At 36.5% G+C, this 21955-nt stretch overlaps 1 protein-coding gene across 5 annotated transcripts in view; it reads left to right on the top strand.

Annotated features, from left to right (window-relative positions):
- Positions 1 to 21539, top strand: part of LOC135323425 (adenomatous polyposis coli protein) — a 94632-nt gene extending 73093 nt beyond the window's left edge. For 4 of the 5 annotated variants that reach the window (XM_064499767.1, XM_064499768.1, XM_064499770.1 and 1 more), the window contains 8 exons: positions 2169 to 2291; positions 5316 to 5694; positions 6978 to 7073; positions 7944 to 8083; positions 9597 to 9674; positions 12232 to 12348; positions 13362 to 13576; positions 14092 to 21539. In XM_064499767.1, the coding sequence (XP_064355837.1) occupies positions 2169 to 2291; positions 5316 to 5694; positions 6978 to 7073; positions 7944 to 8083; positions 9597 to 9674; positions 12232 to 12348; positions 13362 to 13576; positions 14092 to 20653 (7710 nt within the window). In that variant the 3' untranslated portion in view covers positions 20654 to 21539. The remainder of the gene's footprint in view (positions 1 to 2168; positions 2292 to 5315; positions 5695 to 6977; positions 7074 to 7943; positions 8084 to 9596; positions 9675 to 12231; positions 12349 to 13361; positions 13577 to 14091) is intronic. The other variant, XM_064499769.1, reaches the window with a different exon arrangement.
- The last annotated feature ends 416 nt before the right edge of the window (positions 21540 to 21955 follow it).

Below are 21955 nucleotides of genomic sequence, written 5' to 3'. Positions count from 1 at the left end.
ATATATGGAACCTGTAATCCTCTGAACGTTGTTTGAGGGCGAGATAATATCAGTTACTGTAAAAATCTCGTGTTTCTTTCCCATACTTGTGGCACTACAGGTTATTAAAGAGAAATATTTTAGAAAGGCCAATATAGTTTTCATTCTAAGTTTTAAGTTTTTCGATTTTTTTTTAGCCTCAAGAGAGAAAATAAGGGTTTGTTTATATAGAAAATATATATTAGAATAAAATAATGTGTGAATTTAAAGCATTCTAGTTATACCTATTCAGCATCCTGTGCTAATACTTATTCTGGAATATAGATGGAATATTCTGGGCTCACATGGAGAGTGAAATGAGTATAATGATGTCAGTTTACATATTCCAGCATAACTAGAATTTTTTTCTGTCTAGATAAACTCTACGTGAAGCTATTTCCACCTTTTATTTATAGTCTCTTTCGACTTCAAACGTAGAATGTTGAAATGCATGAACAGCACATACTGTGAGAAGAAATATTCATTGTTGTTTCTGGTGCCACTAAAAAATCAGAGAAGTTATTCCATAGTATCTTTTATATAGTTTTTCAATTTGATATATATTTTTATTGAAAAAAACCATATTCAGTGGTCCAAATAGCTTGACAATGTTGTTTTGTAAATTAAGCTAATACTTCATGAATAGTTTTTTAGCTTTTTTACTGGATCAACAAAGGATTGGTGACTACCTCAGTAAAACAATGTTTTGATGCTAAAAGTGACTGAGCATTTACAGTTCCTATCACTGATTTCAACTTATGTGCTCAGGTTTTCTAAATTAGGTATGTAGGCACTCCCTTTAAAAATTTTGCCCTGGTTCCATAGCCAATAAGCTACTAATTGCTTTTAGTTTCATAATTGACTTGTATTTTAGGCAAATTACAAATCAGCAAATTAAAAGACCTGTCTCTTTAAAATAGTTTACATTATTTTGCCCATGACTTTTTAAATGCCACTGATATGGTCCAGTAATATTTATGATTTTTGCAGGAGTTTGCTTCTGTGACTCCTTCACAATTAGCGATATTTTAAAAACAGAATATGAAGTAATCTGTCAATTTCTGGAGTTTATTTTTTATTTGGGATGCTATGTTGAGAGGACAAACATATGCTTCTAGATAAACATTTATTATATTAGCACCTGTTTTGATCACCATAGGTAGCATATTTACCTGGATGTATGTAAAAGGATCAGGATCTCTTGGAAATTGCCTTCTCCCTGTTAGAGCTGGTACAGGAAAAAGTCAGCACAAGCAGAGAGCAGGCTCAGGACAACAGGGCAGACTTCAGGATCGTAAGGCACTCAACTCAGCTGGAAGACAAGAAGCAAGTTGCCCCAGCAGAGCACTGAAACAAACCCAACAATATTCCATTACAGTGCTCACTCTTCAAATGTATTTTTAAGTGCCTCAAATTGAATGGAGTCGTCTTGTGAGGGAGGGAATATAGTAAGGAAAAGTTCACAGATGGGAAGCAGAGAAAAGGAAAGAACTTCACAAAAAAAAGAAAAAAAGAGAGAGAGAGAGGTTAAAAGATGGAGGAAAAAAATAAGGAAAAAAAGTAAGTACACAAAATGGTTTAAAAAAGCAAAGATGCTTATAGCTCGGCCTTGGGTTTAGTAGGTAGGTGGGTAGGAGTGTGCTATAGCAGGTTGGTAGGAGCATGCTACCTCCAATAGCTTCTAGAGAAATTACAGCAGATAGTGTCAGCATTACTTTATAGCTTTTAATTAAAAATAAAACAGATTCACCCACCTGTAGTTTGCTTTTGATATGGACAAATTCAAGTAGGGTTACTTCTTGTCAAGAAGTAAAACTAGAAGCTGCTTTTTTCTCTCTGTAAAAAAACCTAAATCAGTTTTTTGCCAAGTCCTCTTTTTCTTGGTGAAATAAGTAATTAGAAAAGACTCCCATTGAAAAATATCACTCTTCTGATACTGAATTTAGGGAAAATGGATAATAAAACCAGTTTAACCATAACATCTAGATTGTGTTGGGGGATGGTAAGAGATAGCTATCTTAACCAAAATACATGCTATCCATTCATCATTATAAATATGATTCTGTTATCCAGTACTGAAACTGAATCCAGCAATAGTTGTTGTTCTCGTTAGACTCTGTCTTATACTGAATTGTTGTTTAAATTGGTAGGGTTCTGCTGCTCGAATGGACCATGAGACAGCCAGTGTTATGAGCTCTAGTAACAGCTACTCTGTTCCTCGCAGACTGACAAGTCATCTGGGTACCAAGGTAACCGAAGATTACAAGCCACAGGTCGCTAATGTTACATTTCTACTAATACAATAACCTCACTTTTTTTGCCAGTAGTACTAATATTAGCTGAATGCTCTGTCCACACACACTAAATTTATGGAATTAAAAATTTTAAATATTTTTTCAATTTTTAAAATATATGCACAGAAATCCTTTTTGTCTTTTGGTTGCTGGTGGTTAACAGAATTATTGCAACAAGGAAAATTTGCTTGCAAGAATTACACGTTACTTGTGATGTTGATGTATAATCCATTGTGAAAACTAGCCCTTTCAAGAGTAGTCCTTGGAATGCTTTTCCAAAGTCTGAATCCTCAAAACAGATGCCATTGCTATGAAGTAATAATAATAATAATAATAATAATAATAAATGTTATGTAAGCCCCTCATGGTGATAAATGTCTGTTCATTCTCTCTATAATAATTCAGAATATATGACATCGAATAATAGACAAAAAAACAAATTGGTCACTGTAACCAAAAAAATTTAATGGAATGTTCTTAGAAAATAGGAAAAGTGAAAGGACATTGAGGAGGTCATTTAATACATCTCTGCTCCCCAGTAAAGCATTAATTCTATCAAAAGTAGCATATGACAGCTATCTAACCTATTAGTAAAAACTGATGATAAGCAGTCTCCGTCAATTTTTCAGTCTTTCTCCTGTTAAATTTAAATGTCTAACCTAAATCTCCTTAGCTACACTTTCCCTGTTGTCAGTGGAAATAGGATACACTTTTTGGCTTTTGAAGCAACCTTTTACATACTTGCAGTATATACCAAAGTTACCGAAAAGTTAGAGATGAAGCTTGATACACAGTAGGGAGTGTGCTCAAAATATATGAGCAGCATGAAAAGAGAGGAAAAAAGGGCAAATCTGTAACACAGTTGAGTTCCTGAACCACTGGAGTTTATACTACCTCTGGCATCAGCAGCTAGATATATTATCATGGTGCTGAGCCCAGTCTCCTGGGAAGCAAGGCGTATTAGCTTGACAAAGTATTAAGTTACTTTTGGCCTTAAAACAGTGTTATAATGTTGTAATTTCTGCTCTGCACCGTATGCATGCACCAAATGGAGGTAACATTAGCTGAAGTGTCTGTTTGCAACTTTCCATTACAAAATGTAGAATTCCCAAAAGGTGCAGACAAGGGGGGAACCCTGAGTGCGGGGAAAGGGACTGTGTGGGGAAGGAAACAAGCAAATAGATAGGTTCAACTTAGTGTGCTGTAGGGTAAGAAAAGATGGAAATTAATAAATGGGAAGAAGGGAAAGCAGTTGAGATCTTAAGTAGAGGAATTACATTTACAGATGCAGAAAGAGATGCCTCTGTGTGTAGTGTATATAAAGAATACACACACATACCCCTATATCTTTATACCTATATAAAATACGGCTTTTCCTGTACTCTATGTGCCACAAGTCTGGAGGCCAGATTTTCATGGCTTCTACAGCTTTATTCTCTAAGAAAAATTTACCTTCCAAATCTAAATTACTGTGGATTAAAGCTGCCGCTTAAAATGTCTGTCAAGAGGCATGCATAAAGGAGATTAAATTCCCTCCCTTTCAAGAATCCAAGTGGATTGTCTTAATATACTATTGGATTTTTCCAGGCTAGGATGTCAGGATCTCCAAACTGGGATGCTAGACTGTCATAAATTTGGTTCCAAGACTATTTCAGTGGATTTTGCATGTCATCATACAATTTTACAAATTTTATGATTTGCATTGTTTCAGAAATTGTACAATGTTTAGAAAAATACATTTTAATGGACTTGCTGCTTATTCTACCCACTGCCATCCAATTTTTCTGTAACTCACCTTCAGAGGCATAAGAGTTGTCTCTGAAGAAACAAAATCAAATCGTTTATTGATCTGGTAACCAGTGCAAAAATGTAGTTGTTATTAGGAAGCTCTTTCTCATTTCTTGCTGAGTTGGTGTATTCTAAAGAAACACACCCACTGCTACTTGATAGTTTCTATATGCTGTGCTGTGTGTTGCAACATTACTGTTTTTGTTGGCTTTAGGAGCTTTGGGTATCTAGATAGTATCTAATGTTATCTTGTACGTCATATTGTTTCTATTACAAGTTCATTAAAAGAACCAAATACATTTCTCAATCTAAAGTTACTGAAGAAAATGGAATGGTAAAGACAACCCTGAAAGTGCATTGGCTGCTGTATTATATGACAGCCAAGGGAAACCCTCAAAAATTGCTATTTTTGAATTGAAATTTGAGTTTTGATTGAGTAAACTCAATTGAATTGAGTTTAATGTGTAATGCTGGTTTTCTAGTGGATTGATTTAGTTTGACAAATGCTTAGTACTTTATATTGTATATATTAAATGAGCATTTGTTTGTTCCACTTCTTTTATCCATGTAAACTTGAAGAAACCTTAACTGACCTAGTCAGTTTTGCGTTAGCTGTAAATAATCTGGCCCATATGCAAGTTGTGTATCCTAAAAAAAGAATGATTGGTTAATTGAAATAGTTTTAAAGGAATTTTTTTGTGTGTGTGTATGTAAGATATTTTTAGTTCCATGTAAATTAAAAATTAATGTAATCAATCTTATCCTTTGTCTGGGATGACTGTATTAATTCCACATATCAATTTTTCACTGAAGAACATCTTTAACTGAAAGTGTGATTTATACAGAGCATACTTTTTGAGATAAAATTCATTTTAAATATATTCTAGCATTTCCACACTAAAGCACTTTCATCAGTATGTTTCTTTAGCCCTTTGTACAATGGAAAGCTAGAAGTCTTCATGATTAGTCTTGTAAATTAATATAGTTACCACCCAGTTACTCCAACCATTTAACCACTAAGTGAGATTTATTAACATTGTAAAGGGTAAGAGCTGATAGTACTTATTCAATTATTTCTAAGTGATACAAATTCTGGCACCGTTATATAAATACATTTTCTTTTTTGTTCGTGCGTACCATTCAGAACTTCATTTTAATCAAGTTTAATATGTATTTTTAAATGTAACTGTATTTTTAAAATCATTTGACCTGCAGGTGGAAATGGTGTATTCATTGTTGTCAATGCTTGGTACTCATGATAAGGATGACATGTCGCGAACTTTGCTAGCAATGTCTAGCTCCCAAGACAGCTGCATAGCCATGCGTCAGTCTGGATGTCTTCCCCTCCTCATCCAGCTTTTACATGGCAACGATAAAGACTCTGTGTTGTTAGGAAACTCTCGTGGTAGTAAAGAGGCCCGTGCCAGAGCCAGTGCCGCACTGCATAACATCATTCACTCCCAGCCTGATGATAAGCGAGGCAGACGGGAAATCCGCGTGCTCCATCTTTTGGAGCAAATCCGTGCTTACTGTGAAACATGTTGGGAATGGCAGGAGGCGCATGAACAAGGCATGGACCAAGACAAAAACCCAAGTAAGTTCTGTGAACTGTATACCAATGTTTAAAAGATACTTTGAAAACAGTGAGTTTACAAAAAAAATCGCCTTTAATCTGATTTTTTTGTTGAATACATTTAGGTTTCTTTTAAATAAATAGGTGTATACTTTAAGTTGAGGTAGTATTCGGAAATAGTATCTATTACAGATATGACATCCCGTTTATAAATTTGGTCTTTAAATCATAGGCTTTGGTATGGTTTCCAGACACGATTTTAGGGTTTTATATTTATAATCCAGAAGTTAATATTAAATTTTACACTCATTGCTATTTTACATTTCATTACCCATTAAAATGTGTCTAAATAAATAAATAATTCCAAATTGCTCTTCATTCAGGATATATACATTTCCCTTAGGAGAGGGAACAACTTAAACAATCTCATCCTAGTCTGTCCATAATAATGTAAACTATTATCTAAAATGTTGTACATAAGAAATATGTTGGTATTAAACTACCAGAGAAGTGACAATTTAAGTGAATTGGCATTTTCTCAGAGAACAGCTGTTTAAAAAAACAACAACAACAAAACAACAAAAAACCCACCCTTCTGGATTACCTAACCACTTTTTCTGAATAAAGGGAGGTTTAGAGTTGCCATTTTTTAAATATATGCTGTAGACCTCTATGCCAGTAATACTACTGAAATCAGTGGGCTCTGTCATGGATGTTGGAGTTTAGTGCAAGAATCATTTAGCAGAAGTGGGGTTCTGAATAGGTTGTACGAGTACAATTTGTGCTTTAGACAGTCTAGTTATGAAATTATGAACTTTAATAGTTCTCAGTTATGAAACAAAGGATTTAATTAACCATTCATAAGGACATGAAGAAGAGACCCAAGGAAACAGCTTCACCTCAGGTGTTGTATTATTTAATGCCTCCCGAAATTTTGAATTTATTGATTTGTCACTAAGTTTATTATTTTTCCAAATTAATTAGATAAATTTTTTTGTATTCAAAGTCGTATTTCTTACCAACAGATGCATTCAGAATTCTCTGTAAATTCTTTTTCATGAAAAGTCTTTTCAGCATCAAGTGTACTTATTTCTAGTACATAGATGTAATCTTGGGCCTTTGTGTATACACGTTTATTATTAGTGTTCCTAATTAGTTGTCTGTTCTTATATCTTCCCAGTAATCCAAACCATGAAAAAAATAGCAATTCATTTATCTTAAGATTAGATTCTTTTCGGAAAGCTTATAATCTAGACAAAATAATACACCTAGGAAATATTAACTGTTACCTATTTCTGCATCAGTGCCAGCTCCAGTTGATCATCAGATCTGTCCTGCAGTATGTGTTTTGATGAAACTTTCATTTGATGAAGAACATAGGCATGCAATGAATGAGCTTGGTAAGACCAAATGTTTTTCTCTAGTTTCCTTTGAAAAGCTTGCTGGGAATGCTGACATTCCTTTCTTGTAACCTTCACTGAACATGAAGCTTTTTTACCACTCATTTAAACAATCATCAGTTGATTTCTGTCAGTAGTTGCCCTGTTAGCGGTTGATGCAATTTAAATGAACTTAAAGCTAGACCATTTCCCACTGGACAGGTTATTATGCAAGTTACTCTTTTTTCCTGGTATGAGCTGTGAATTTTGGAAGACTATTATTATCATGGAAGCATTTGTGATTTTATATGTATTGGACTTAAAATACAGACTACTTCTTGGCGGGGCGGGAGGGGTTGTGTCACGAGTTAAGCATATTGATAGGTTCCTGTGTAACAGGAACTCTGTTACACAGGAACAGTCATTTCTCTGTCCATTCTGTGCCACTTTTTATTATCAGTGAAAATATTCTATGTATTTTTTTCTGTGAAAATAAAATCCAGTAATAATTATTAAATTAATAATTACCAGATTTTCTGAATAGCCTTTTATGTAATTGGTGTGAGTTCATCTGCCAAATGTGATTTTTCACTGGGTGAAATTAAAAGATGGGTGTACTTTTTACCTTTCAAAAATGCTCCTGTTCCCACCTGTCCCCCATCATCTCAACATCATGCTACCAAGCCTTTCAGTTTGTATTAAGCACAGGACTCAAGATCCAGAGTCAGTATTTAACAGTATGTTTAAGAAATTATTATTTATCTTTCTGAGCCTTTTGGGTTTCACATGTTTGAGATTGTTTCTGTACCTATGAGTGTAATTTGCTCCTGGGTGTGTGTACTGTATTTGTATTTTAGGCTTGAATTGTTGTTTGTTTGGGGTTTTTTTAAGGAGGTTTGCAGGCCATTGCAGAGCTGTTGCAAGTGGATTGTGAAATGTATGGACTTACAAATGACCACTATAGTGTTACATTAAGAAGGTATGCTGGAATGGCTCTGACAAACTTGACTTTTGGAGATGTGGCCAACAAGGTAAGAGTAGAATTTCAAGCATACAATAATTGCAGTTCATAGCTGTGTTTGAATTGTTGTCCTGAATTGTGTGTGATCAAAATCTCCAGGATAGGATATTACTTGTGTTTGGGTTCACAACAGAAATTCCCAAAGAATTGTGCCATTCCATCCTGTTCCTAACAGAGAATGCCACAAATTGAATGTTATATCACACAAGTATAATATCAACTTTCATATTAAATGAAATTACTTTTAATTTGTCACTGAAACTCAGGATTTTATCTGTTGGCTTTATTTCTATATAAACAATACACTAGGTCTTTCCATAATGTATGGCACCTGATGATTATGGACCAATGATTATGGATGATGATTATGGACCAATGATTATGGATAACGAGTGGCTTTTCTGAGAATTACGAACTAAAACTGTTAGTTGAGTCAAATTTTGCAGAGTTGTTACTGAATGATATTATTACTATCTGATGAATTTTTGCAATTGTCTTCAGTCTGGATCTTCTTTCTTAAATGTTTGGAGTATGTCTGGCTTATAATGGGCACTCCTTCAAATAACTGGAGGAGAAAATAGATTCCCTAATTTTTAATAAGGACCTTGCTTTCAAATGATAAAAAAATTGTTAGTAATTTCTTGTCTCAGAGTTTTTGCAAGATACAGATCTTAAAATAAGTTCATTCAGGCAAGACTTTTATCATTCTACTCTAACAGAAGACATTTCAAGAGTGAATGGAAATAAAACCAGGTTTCATATTACTCACTTTTTGCCCCAAGTTTAAACACAGTAAAGCATAAATCCCTGCTACAAATGAAGTCTTCACAAAACATTGGCTCTTAAAATCATCTGATTATTAATTGCTGCAAGGCTGAAGCTATTCGGTTTGTAGCACGACCAAAGCTACTCAGCGATATAAATGTGTTGTATAACTGATGAGTATCAGTTTTACTTTTCGTTTTTGAAGAATTAATTTAATTTAATTTAGTTGTGCTTTGTCACAAACAATTTCTAATGTAAGCCTTGCAGTTTTTCAATTACTTTAAAAGACAATTTGTTCTTCAAGTGTCAGAAATGTTGATGTATTTGTGTAAGTTTTAAATGTTCATACTGCTGTCTGATGTAAGATTCACAAAGTTTATTTGAAAGAAAACTCACTAGGTAGCCAGTAACAACGCATGACCAACTTACAGGTGAGTGTCCAGTGTGTTATCCAGGACACAGTGAAGATGGCTTGTAAACTAGTAGTGTTTCAGGTTTGATCCTAGACCTGTTGTCAAAAATACAAAATTTAGCACTCACGTATTTTCCAGAATATAAACTGATAGTTATGCTTAACTTTTTCATAGATGTAGACTAAATATCTGTTGTTGGCAGCTTATTTTACTAAGCTTTGTTGAACTTCAGAGATGATTAGCTTAAAATATAAAAGCATTATGCACAATCAAGCTGCCTAATCTGCCATTTAATTCTCTCTCTCTCTTTTTCTTTTTTTTTTTTTTCCTCCTGATTCCTAACAGGCTACGTTATGTTCTATGAAGGGCTGCATGAGAGCTCTTGTAGCCCAATTAAAATCTGAAAGCGAAGACTTGCAACAGGTAACTTCCTTTTGAGATGAAATATTCCCTTAGCTTAGGCATTTCCATCATCTTGCATCTCTTCCATTTCACTGTGTTATATTGAATTATTGTATCTGCTCTCCTAATATTTACTTTCCTTCTACTCATTTTGCCTGTCAGCGGGTTATTTTTATGTTTGAATTCATATCCTCTTTCGTGGAGTCTCTAGTGTGCTGTGACTCTTCTCTTTTTTCTTAATGAGGCTCTTTTAAATATGCACCATCCTTCCTGGTCTGATTGTGTTTTTTCTTAAGTGTTGTTCTTGTGTTGTCTTGTCAGCATTAAGTTATATTATCTTTAATGCAAAGTTTCTATCTGTCTCTGTTCTGTAAATCACAAAGTACAATTTTGCTGCTGTAAAAATGCTTAACTGTGGGTCAAACTCTGTTTTTTCACCAAAGTATATGTTACATATGGGCTATAAAACTATTTTTTATGACTGATCTGTTAGTGGAAGTCCAGTTTTCAAGACGAATTTGAGCAATCTGAGATTCTCCCATTTAGTTTATTCCTGATAGTGCTAACGGACTGGGATTGCACTGATGGTTAATGCAGTATTGTGGCATCTGAGGTTCCTTCTACCCTAGCAGCAAATAAGAGGAATAGTAGTAGAGAGTGCTCTACTTTAGAGGACAATTTCCATTACACTTGATGGAGTTGTTCTCTTAGTACATACATACCAGCTCTCCACACCAGCACCTCCCAGAGAAGCGTTGTGTCAGCAGTGTTTGATGTGACACGAAAAGTGTCTCTTCCAATGGCTCGTGCCATGTAAAGAAAAATATCCAGTAAATAAACAATCTTTTTTTAAAAAAACCTTGTAAAGTGTTTAGGGTGACCCTTAGAGTTCAGAGCACAGACCTGTTCTTCAGTGGTATAAAAATTGTTTAAAATTATTAAATATGAAATTATAGTTCACTTTGAAAAATATATAATGTAAACAAATCAGAACAACTTTTGGAAGAGAAAACACTTCCAGTTTGAGTGAATCACCAGAAAATAGGTAAAAGGACAATTTTTAAATATAATTGACTTTATCTCTTAAGACTTTTCCCCACTAGAGGAGGAGCTAATGAATTACAATTGAGAAACTGGTTAAAATTACAAAACAAGTCTCTGATTTGGTATTAGGACAGATATTATGGATATGTAGTACTCTTGAAAAGAAAGTAAACTGCAGGGGCACAGCGTTGTATAATTATTCGGGTTCACCAAGATTAAAGGAGACTGAGTAAGTTCAGAGATGTGTGAAATGTCTTAAAATAAGCAGCATGTGAGATTCAGTATTTAAATGGAAAGTACTGCATGTTGGAAGGAATAATTTCAACTATTCATATGCATTACTACTTTTATGAATGCTTGCAGTTGATTTAAAACAAGAGCCTGAAACTGCTGTGGTGACAAGTCAACAAAAACATCCACTCAGTGCAGCAAGGGTTTAAAAAGCAAAGAATAATTTGGAATAGATGAATTTTTTTTTTTTTTTGAATTCTGATCACCTAATGGTCAAAAAAAAATGCAGAAAAGATTTGATGGGTGAATTTACTGATTTTAAGTACTGAAAGATATTTATGTTGAAAGAATATTGTAAGTATTGAAAGACTGTTACAAGTATTGCAAGAGACACCGTTTTGACCATAAACCAATGAGGACATGAGACATAAAACAACATAAGGAATGATATAACACAAGTAAATTGTGCCTATTACTTCTTTTAATCGTAATACCAAGGAAATTATCAATGAAACGAAAACCAACAAATATAAATTAAGCATTAAATTTCAAGACCAATAGTTCAGTAATTTTAAAAAGCTTATGCACTTCTATGACAGGAAGAGCCATAGATAAAAGTATACTATCAAATATGTTTTATGAGAGATATACATGCTTACATCTTCCCATAAACAGATGGAATTAGATGTTAAGGACTGTCCACTATAGTGCCAGTTGCATTTTACTTTGAAGCACCTCAATCTAGTTGCTGCGGAGAACAAGAACTTAGGCTGAATGGCTGCCTATCTTCTATGGATAACTATTCTGATTATCACAGTGTATTTTTAAATGACTTCAAAGAGCTTTAAAAGCATTAATAAAAGTAATCATACCATACCTCTGAGAGACAGGTAAATATCATTGTCCTGTTTTACTGTTGGAAAAGCTGAGAAAAAGATAATATAAATCTCTCTTCTGAGATTACATAAAAAGTCTACGGCAGACATCAGAATAGAGCACAAATCTGAATTTTTGGTCCAATTTTTCAGCCAGTGTGGAAAGCAGGGGACCTGCTTTCAAATCTTTGTTTTACATACGCACACACAAAAGCCAATACCTTTGATCAAACCTCATACTGAAATGTTGGGACAGTCTGTCTAGGAATAGAATGAAAAACAAATTTCAGCAAAAGGCTAGTTCAGTAGCTGAACATTATCATTGTTAATGGATTCCATAGTGTTCCAGAAATCCAGAAGGATGTGCTGATAACCTACTAAAGAAATAGCTTTATTGAGATGTATTATTTTTATTTCTTGTTTTGCAGGTCATTGCAAGTGTGTTGAGGAACTTGTCCTGGCGAGCAGATGTAAACAGTAAAAAGACTCTACGTGAAGTTGGAAGTGTGAAAGCATTGATGGAATGTGCTTTAGAAGTTAAGAAGGTATCATATATAAATGATTATGTGATAAGTTTTGAAGAGATTGTATTAATTTTAGACAAAATACAGATATTATCCTTGCAGTTGGTCAGATATTTGAGGTGTTTCGGGTAGTTTCCTTTGAAGAGGAGAATTGCTTTGAGTTAACTGGGCAGCAGCTGATCACAATGTAGCAATGACATCTGAGAACCACTAACATTTCTGGAATTTTATTTATGAGGGTTGATAGCTTTCACTGTTCAGTTTCATGAGCTGTGCTGTTCTAATGCAACATTCCAATAGCATTTTTTATAATTTGCCATTTATTAAAACCATCTTCTGATTTTGTGAATAAACAAACTTCCACTTCCGCCATTCCATAGATGTATACTTGGTAACCAGATAGGATTATATTCTGTCCCAGAGTCCCTTGCTTGCTAATCTACAGACCCTTTTTACTGCTATGGCAACTGACAAGTATTGTGGCTCAAACTTTCTGGCAAGCAATAACAAATACATAGATGAGGGAAGGAGAGATAAGCAGACAAAAGTAGTTCTGTGTGCAGTGCCGCCTGCCTCTAGTTTAGCAGCACAGAAAGCAGAAACTGAAACCTACTTAATTCATATTTGTGAGGAAAACTAGAGAAATAGAGTGGCATATGCAGGAAAACAGAAAGCAAAATATTGGGCATCAGTATACAGTGTGTAGAGATTTCATGCCAAACAGAAATTAAATTCTGTAGTTAACTGGAAAGAAGCCAAATTCCATGGTCAATGAATTTTGTTGTTTGCAAGTCTGGGATAGAATCAGTGAAGCAGTTTGTTTCTCCAGGCTGTATTTTCAGGCCGTGTACAGGCTCAGCAGGAATTGCTGCTTTCGTTTTTTCTTGGTTCACATTTTCAAAGCTATCTTAGCATCCATGGGATCTAGAAAAACAAGTTTGTTAAAATCTTATTGAAGCTGACTTACATATTGCTGAGGGCTTATGATCAATAGTAGAAAATTCTCTAATTCTGTCATTTTATTATTTCCCTAGGAATCCACCTTAAAAAGTGTTTTGAGTGCCTTATGGAATTTGTCAGCACACTGCACTGAGAACAAAGCTGATATATGTGCTGTTGATGGTGCTCTTGCATTTCTAGTTGGCACACTGACGTACCGGAGCCAAACAAACACTTTAGCCATTATTGAAAGTGGAGGAGGGATACTAAGAAATGTTTCTAGCTTAATTGCTACTAATGAGGACCACAGGTGAATATACTTTCTTGTTTTCTGAAAATCGTAGTGATACCAAAAGTATATTTACTAGACAGTTTGTATGACTGCATTCTAATATGAATGCATGTATTGAGTATAGTAATTAAGGATTAACTTTTTAAATAGATTTGATAAGGCAAGTATTCCATTTAGGTAACAGGACTATGTAAAAGGATTAATGTATTTGCTGCTTGTTAAATGATGAATTGTACTAAAAGCTTTTCTTGGAAAGAGATATTCATTAGTCATATCAGCCATAGGAAACTACCTGGAATGGAAAATTGTTTCATATGGAGAGCGTTGTGTGGGAGCAAATTATTCATATCCGTAGCAGAATTTGATTAGCATTCAGATTAAAATTGAGGAAAAATAAGGTATATTTGCCTGGGAGAAAGCATCTTTTATTTTTACTAAGGACTAAACTTGTTTATAGCGTAATAGGTTTTTGGTTTGTTTTGTCCTTTTGAAGTGCCACGTTCTAATTCTTGTTTTCAATTGCTCAACACCAGGCAAATCTTAAGAGAGAACAGCTGCTTACAAACCTTGTTACAGCACCTGAAGTCACACAGTTTGACAATAGTCAGTAATGCATGTGGGACCCTGTGGAACCTTTCTGCACGAAATGCAAAGGATCAGGAAGCACTGTGGGACATGGGAGCAGTAAGCATGCTCAAAAATCTCATTCACTCAAAACACAAAATGATAGCAATGGGCAGTGCTGCAGCTCTAAGAAACCTGATGGCAAATAGGCCAGCAAAATATAAGGATGCCAATATCATGTCTCCAGGATCAAGCTTACCATCTCTTCATGTTAGAAAACAAAAGGCACTGGAAGCAGAATTAGATGCTCAGCATTTATCAGAGACTTTTGACAACATTGATAATTTAAGCCCAAAAGCTTCTCACCGTAATAAGCAGAGACATAAGCAAAATATATACAGCGAGTATGTCTTGGACTCCAATCGGCATGATGATGGGATTTGCAGATCAGAGAGTTTTAATACTGGTAATGTGACTGTACTTTCACCATATTTAAATACTACAGTATTGCCTGGCTCCTCTTCCTCCGGTAGAGGAAATACAGAAAGTTCTCGATCTGAGAAAGACAGAAGTCTTGACAGGGATCGTGCAGTAGGTTTAAATAGCTATCATCCAGCTACAGAGAATACTGGGAACTCCTCTAAGAGAATAGGAGTGCAAATTTCTACTGCTGCAGCTCAGATTGCCAAAGTTATGGAAGAAGTAACAAGTATGCATATTCCACAAGAAGACAGAAGTTCTGGTTCCACTTCTGAAATGCACTGTTTGACAGAAGACAGAAATGCCCCAAGAAGAACAGCCACTGCCCATACTCATTCAAATACGTACTTTCCTAAATCTGAAAATTCCAGCAGGACATGTCCTGTGCCTTACACAAAAATGGAATACAAAAGAGCTTCAAATGATAGCTTAAATAGCGTCAGCAGCAGTGATGGCTATGGTAAAAGAGGCCAAATGAAACCTTCCATTGAATCGTACTCAGAAGATGATGAAAGTAAATTTTGTAGTTACGGTCAATACCCAGCTGATTTGGCACATAAGATACATAGCGCAAATCACATGGATGACAATGATGGAGAGCTGGACACTCCTATTAATTACAGTCTTAAATATTCGGATGAACAGTTGAATTCTGGAAGGCAGAGTCCCTCTCAGAATGAAAGATGGGCAAGGCCTAAGCACATAATAGATGATGAAATAAAACAAAATGAACAAAGGCAGTCAAGGAGCCAAAATGCAACTTACCCTGTGTATACTGAAAGTGGAGATGATAAACACATGAAATATCAGTCACCTTTTGGACAGCAAGAGTGTGTTTCTTCATTTAGATCAAGAGGATCCAGTGGTTCAGATCAGAACAGAGTAGGCTCAACTCTTGGAATGAATCAGAAAGTGAGCCAGTCCTTGTGCCAGGTTGATGATTATGATGATGATAAGCCAACAAACTACAGTGAACGTTATTCTGAGGAGGAACAACATGAAGAGGAAGAGGACAGACCAACCAATTATAGCATAAAGTACAATGAAGAGGAACATCATGTAGATCAGCCTATTGATTATAGTCTAAAATATTCAACAGAAGTTCCTCCGTCTTCTCAGAAGCCATCTTTTACTTTTTCAAAGAGTTCATCAGTGCAAAGCACTAAAACTGACCATATTTCCTCAAGCAGTGGGAACACATCAGCCCCTTCAGCTAGTTCAAAGAGACAGAATCAGCTTCACCCAAGTTCTGCACAGAGCAGAGGCAGTCATGCTCAAAAGACTGCCTCCTGTAAGACTCCCTCTATTAATCAGGAAACTATACAAACTTACTGCGTGGAAGATACACCAATATGTTTTTCAAGATGTAGCTCTTTGTCATCTTTGTCATCAGCTGAAGATGAAATGGGGCGTGATCAATCCGCCCGTGTGACGGATGCTAATAACACGCTACAGATAGCAGAACTGAAAGAGAACAGTGGGACTTTGTCTACAGAAGGTGCAGTAAGTGAAGTCGCATCAACATCACAACACATTAGAACAAAATCCAGCAGACTTCAGACTTCTAGTTTATCTCCTTCTGATTCCTCTAGACATAAAGCTGTTGAATTTTCTTCAGGTGCCAAATCTCCCTCAAAGAGTGGTGCACAGACTCCTAAGAGTCCACCAGAACATTATGTGCAGGAGACTCCACTCATGTTCAGCAGATGTACTTCTGTAAGTTCCCTGGATAGTTTTGAAAGCCGTTCAATTGCTAGTTCGGTTCAAAGCGAGCCTTGCAGTGGAATGGTAAGTGGTATTATAAGTCCCAGTGATCTTCCAGATAGCCCTGGACAAACAATGCCTCCAAGCAGAAGTAAAACTCCACCCCCTGCTCAAGGAGCTCAAGTAAAGAGAGAAGCAGCTAAAGGTAAAGTACCTAATGCAGAAAAGAGAGAACCTGGTCCTAGACAGGCAGCCGTGAATGCAGCTGTTCAAAGAGTTCAGGTGTTGCCAGATGCTGATACATTATTACATTTTGCCACGGAAAGTACCCCGGATGGATTTTCCTGCTCTTCTAGTCTAAGTGCTCTGAGTCTTGATGAACCGTTTATACAGAAAGATGTAGAGTTAAGAATAATGCCTCCTGTACATGAAAATGAACATGGAAATGAAGCAGAGCCTGAACAGCCAGATGATGCAATAGATAACCAAGAGAAGAAAGCAGAGAAGCCTACTGAAGCAGAAAAAGATATTCTGGATGATTCTGATGATGATGATATTGAAATACTGGAAGAATGTATTATTTCTGCAATGCCAACAAAATCTTCACGTAAAGCCAAAAAGCCTTCTCAAGCATCTGCTTCAAAAATACCTCCTCCTGTAGCCAGGAAGCCAAGCCAGCTGCCAGTTTACAAACTTTTGCCTTCACAAAGCAGACTGCAGTCCCAAAAGCATGTGAGTTTTACACCTGGAGATGACATGCCACGGGTATATTGTGTTGAGGGTACACCAATAAATTTTTCAACAGCTACATCTCTGAGCGATCTCACAATAGAATCACCACCAAATGAGTTGGCCAATGTAGAGAATGTTGGTACTGGGACAGACTCAGGGGAATTTGAAAAGAGAGATACCATTCCTACAGAAGGCAGAAGTACAGATGACTCTCAGAGAGCGAAAAGCTCAACTGTGACTGCCCTGGGACTGGATGATGACAAAACAGAAGAGGGCGATATTCTGGCTGAGTGTATTAACTCAGCTATGCCAAAAGGAAAAAGTCACAAACCTTTCAGAGTGAAGAAGATAATGGATCAAATTCAACAAGCATCTTCACCTCTAAATAACAAAAACCAATCGGAAGGTGAGAAAAAGAAGCCAACATCACCAGTAAAGCCTGCTCCCCAAAATAATGAATACAGAGCACGTATAAGAAAAAACACAGAGCCTAAAAGCAACATTAGTAATGAAAGAAGCTATTCAGAAAACAGAGATGCAAAGAAACATCTTAAAAATAATTCAAGAGATTTCAATGACAAACTTCCAAATAATGAAGAGCGTGTAAGAGGAAGCTTTGCATTTGATTCTCCTCATCATTACACACCTATTGAGGGAACTCCGTACTGTTTTTCGCGGAATGATTCCCTAAGTTCTTTAGATTTTGATGATGATGATGTTGACCTTTCAAGGGAAAAAGCAGAATTAAGAAAAGGAAAAGAAGCAAAGGAAACAGAAACCAAAGACTGCACTAATACCGAGCAGTCTTCAAATCAGCAACCAAGTAATAGGACACAAGTCTGTCAAAAACACCCACCAGGCAGAAGCCAGCCTAAAACTTTCTCTCAGTCAACTAAAGATATTCCAGACAGAGGAGCAGCTACAGATGAGAAGATGCAGAATTTTGCTATCGAAAACACACCTGTTTGTTTTTCTCGCAATTCATCTCTTAGTTCCCTCAGTGATATTGATCAAGAAAACAATAATAACAAAGAAAGCGAACCTGCAAAACGAACTGAGGCTCCTGATCCACAGATAGAATCAAGTAGACCTCAGACTTCCGGCTACGCACCTAAGTCGTTTCACGTTGAAGATACACCCGTATGTTTCTCTAGAAACAGCTCCCTGAGTTCTCTTAGTATTGACTCAGAAGATGATCTTTTGCAGGAATGCATTAGTTCTGCTATGCCTAAAAAGAAAAAGCCTTCAAGAGTAAAGAGTGAAAGTGAAAAAAATAATTCCAGAAATATAGGTGGTATACTGGCAGAAGATTTAACCCTGGATTTGAGAGATATACAGAGGCCGGATTCAGAACATGGTTTCTCACCTGATTCAGAGAACTTTGATTGGAAAGCTATACAAGAAGGTGCAAATTCTATAGTTAGTAGCTTGCATCAAGCTGCAGCTGCTGCATCACTGTCTAGACAAGCTTCATCAGACTCTGATTCTATCCTTTCATTAAAATCTGGTATTTCTCTAGGGTCACCATTTCATCTTACCCCAGACCAAGAAGAAAAGCCTTTTACTAGTAATAAAGGTCCAAGAATTCTTAAGCCAGGGGAGAAGAGCACACTGGAGTCTAAAAAAGTAGAATCTGAAAATAAGGGAATCAAAGGAGGAAAAAAAGTATATAAAAGTATAATTACAGGAAAAGCTCGCTCCAATTCAGAAGTTTCAAGCCAGCTAAAGCAACCACAGCAAACAAGTATGCCTTCAATTTCACGTGGTAGGACAATGATTCATATTCCAGGAGTTCGAAATAGTTCCTCAAGTACTAGTCCCGTTTCCAAGAAAGGTCTCCCACTGAAAAACACAAACTCCAAGAGTCCCAGTGAAGGCCAAAGTTGCACTAGTTCTCCAAGAGGAGTCAAGTCATCAGTGAAACCTGAGCCAGCTCCTGTAACTAGGCAACCCTCTCAACAGGGTGGATCAAGCAAAGGACCTTCCAGATCAGGATCTAGAGACTCCACTCCTTCCAGACCTCAACAGCAGCCATTAAGCAGGCCTCTGCAATCTCCAGGTCGAAACTCAATTTCCCCGGGAAGAAATGGTATAAGTCCTCCCAACAAACTGTCTCAGTTGCCAAGGACTTCCTCTCCTAGTACAGCTTCAACTAAATCTTCAAGTTCGGGAAGAATGTCATATACATCACCGGGCAGGCAGATGAGCCAGCAAAACCTTACAAAGCAAACTGCCTTACCTAAGAGTAACAGTGGCATTCCCAGAAGTGAGTCTGCTTCAAAGGGATTAAACCAGATTCTCAGTAGTGGTGGATCCAACAAAAAGACTGAACTGTCCAGAATGTCATCCACAAAATCTAGCGGAAGTGAATCTGACAGATCTGAGAGACCTGTTCTGGTTCGTCAGTCAACCTTTATTAAAGAAGCTCCGAGTCCAACTCTAAGACGGAAATTAGAAGAGTCTGCTTCATTTGAATCTCTGTCTCCTTCCAGACCAGATTCTCCCACTAGATCCCAAATACAGACGCCAGTTTTAAGTCCATCTCTTCCTGATATGTCTTTATCCACTCATTCAACTGCCCAGACTAGTGGTTGGCGAAAACTGCCCCCTAATCTGAGCCCTTCTGTGGAATATGATGGGAGACCAGTGAAACGTCATGATATAGCTCGTTCTCATTCTGAGAGTCCATCTAGATTGCCAATCAATAGATCAGGAACATGGAAGCGTGAGCATAGTAAGCATTCCTCATCGCTTCCTCGTGTCAGCACTTGGCGAAGAACTGGAAGTTCTTCCTCAATTCTGTCAGCTTCTTCTGAATCCAGTGAAAAGGCAAAAAGTGAAGATGAAAAGCAACACGGAAGTTCTGTTTCTGGACCTAAGCAAAGTAAAGAAAGTCAAGCACCAGCAAAAGGTACTTGGAGAAAAATAAAAGAAAATGAAATTCCTCAAATAATGAATGATCCTCAGCATTCTTCCTCAGGTGCAACGAACGGCTCTGATTCCAAAACTCTAATTTATCAGATGGCACCAGCTGTCTCTAAGACAGAGGATGTGTGGGTGAGGATAGAAGACTGCCCAATTAATAATCCTCGATCTGGAAGGTCCCCAACTGGAAATACTCCCCCTGTTATTGACAGTGTTTCAGAGAAAGGGGGTGTGAATGGTAAAGATTCTAAAGAGAGTCAAGAAAAACAAAATGCAGGGAATGGCAACGTTCCTGTTCGTACCATTGGTTTAGAAAATCGTCTGAACTCATTTATTCAAATAGACAGTCCAGACAAGAAGGGAACTGAAGCAAAACCTGTGCAGAATAATGCTGCTCCTGCACCAGAAAATAATGAAAGTACTGTTAGCGAGCGTACACCATTCAGTTCCAGCAGCTCCAGCAAACATAGCTCCCCCAGTGGCGCTGTTGCAGCAAGAGTGACTCCTTTCAACTACAATCCAAGCCCCAGGAAAAGTAGTGCTGACAACAGTTCTGCTCGGCCATCGCAAATACCAACGCCGGTAAATAACAGCGCAAAGAAACGTGACTCAAAGACAGAAAATACAGACTCCAGTGGAACTCAGAGCCCTAAACGCCATTCGGGCTCTTACCTGGTGACTTCTGTTTAAATACATCAACAAAAATAAAAAGTAAAACTGATGTATTATTTACAGCAGCTATTGAGAAAAATTTTGTTTCAAATGAAACTTTAAAAGACTGGGGATTGGTTTTATTTGTTGTTTTTATTTTTTGTAAATAGGTTTGATTCTTGTTAGAGGGTCCTTGTTCTGGAAGCCATATTTGATAGTATACTTTGTCTTCACTGGTAATATTTTGGAGGGATACCTGATTGACGGTTTGGAGTAAAATTGCTAATGCAATTATATTTGTACAGTATGTTTAACGTGTATTTAATTAGCATCCCATCCCATAATCCTTTAAATACTGCTTGTCTTGAAATCATGAACATTACAGATAGAGATGATACAGTCATTTTGCGTTATCAATCACTTCTAGATTACAGACTGACTAAACTACATCAGGGAAGAATTGGTATTATTTATGCAAAAAAAGTATACTCAGTTTTAGTATTTGTGAGTCCATCTAACCCAATAATTAATCATGTGGCTGTGAAATTCACAGTAATATGGTTTCTGCTGAACAAGCTTTCCCAGCCTGCTTTTCTGCATGAATGGAACTGATGGTTTATTTTCTGAAGTAATGATTAACATTTCTGTGGTCACATAATGTGCATAGATAGCTACGGTGTAACAATTTACACTTTTTGTGCTCTGCAACAAAAGGAAAACTGTGTAACTGTAAAACCTTGAACAAAATTATTTTACCTGAACTAGATTTTATCTTAAAGTAGGTAGAATTTTTTTGCTATGCTGTAACTTGTTGTATATTCTGGTATTTGAGGTGAGATGGCTGCTCTTTTATTAATGAGACATGGGTGATGTCTCAACAGAGACTAAAATGAACATTTCAGAATAAATTATTACTATATGTAAATTGTGTGTGTTACTTCTGCATTACATAAAAAGACGGTATTTTATTTTGAGATGTCACCTTATAATGTGTTGTATAATGCACTTACACTTAAGGCCTGGTCCAGCAGAATCTTGCACCTCCGCTATTCACCCTTCTTTATCACTGACAATGGCTGTTGTAGGATGCTTATAACAGTTGCAGGATCAGGCCGTAGGTCTTCTGTACTATATTTGTAATTGAGACGGTTTCACACATCTCAGGTGCATAACAAGGCTAAAGGCAGGGTATTTCCAGAAGCCAAGCAGTATAATTGTTTTCATGACTGCAAGCCTGAAATGATATTGTATGTATAAAAGTAATATTTATAAAACAAAAGATTTTTTTTTAATTGGGAGAAATAATGTAGAATGTGAAATAGTGACTGTAAGATGAAATTT

The sequence above is a fragment of the Dromaius novaehollandiae genome, chromosome W (genome assembly GCF_036370855.1).
Source record: "Dromaius novaehollandiae isolate bDroNov1 chromosome W, bDroNov1.hap1, whole genome shotgun sequence".
In the NCBI taxonomy this organism is placed as follows: domain Eukaryota; kingdom Metazoa; phylum Chordata; class Aves; order Casuariiformes; family Dromaiidae; genus Dromaius; species Dromaius novaehollandiae.
The sequence above is the reverse complement of the archived record's forward strand: the minus strand, read 5'-3'. Positions and strand labels throughout refer to the sequence as shown.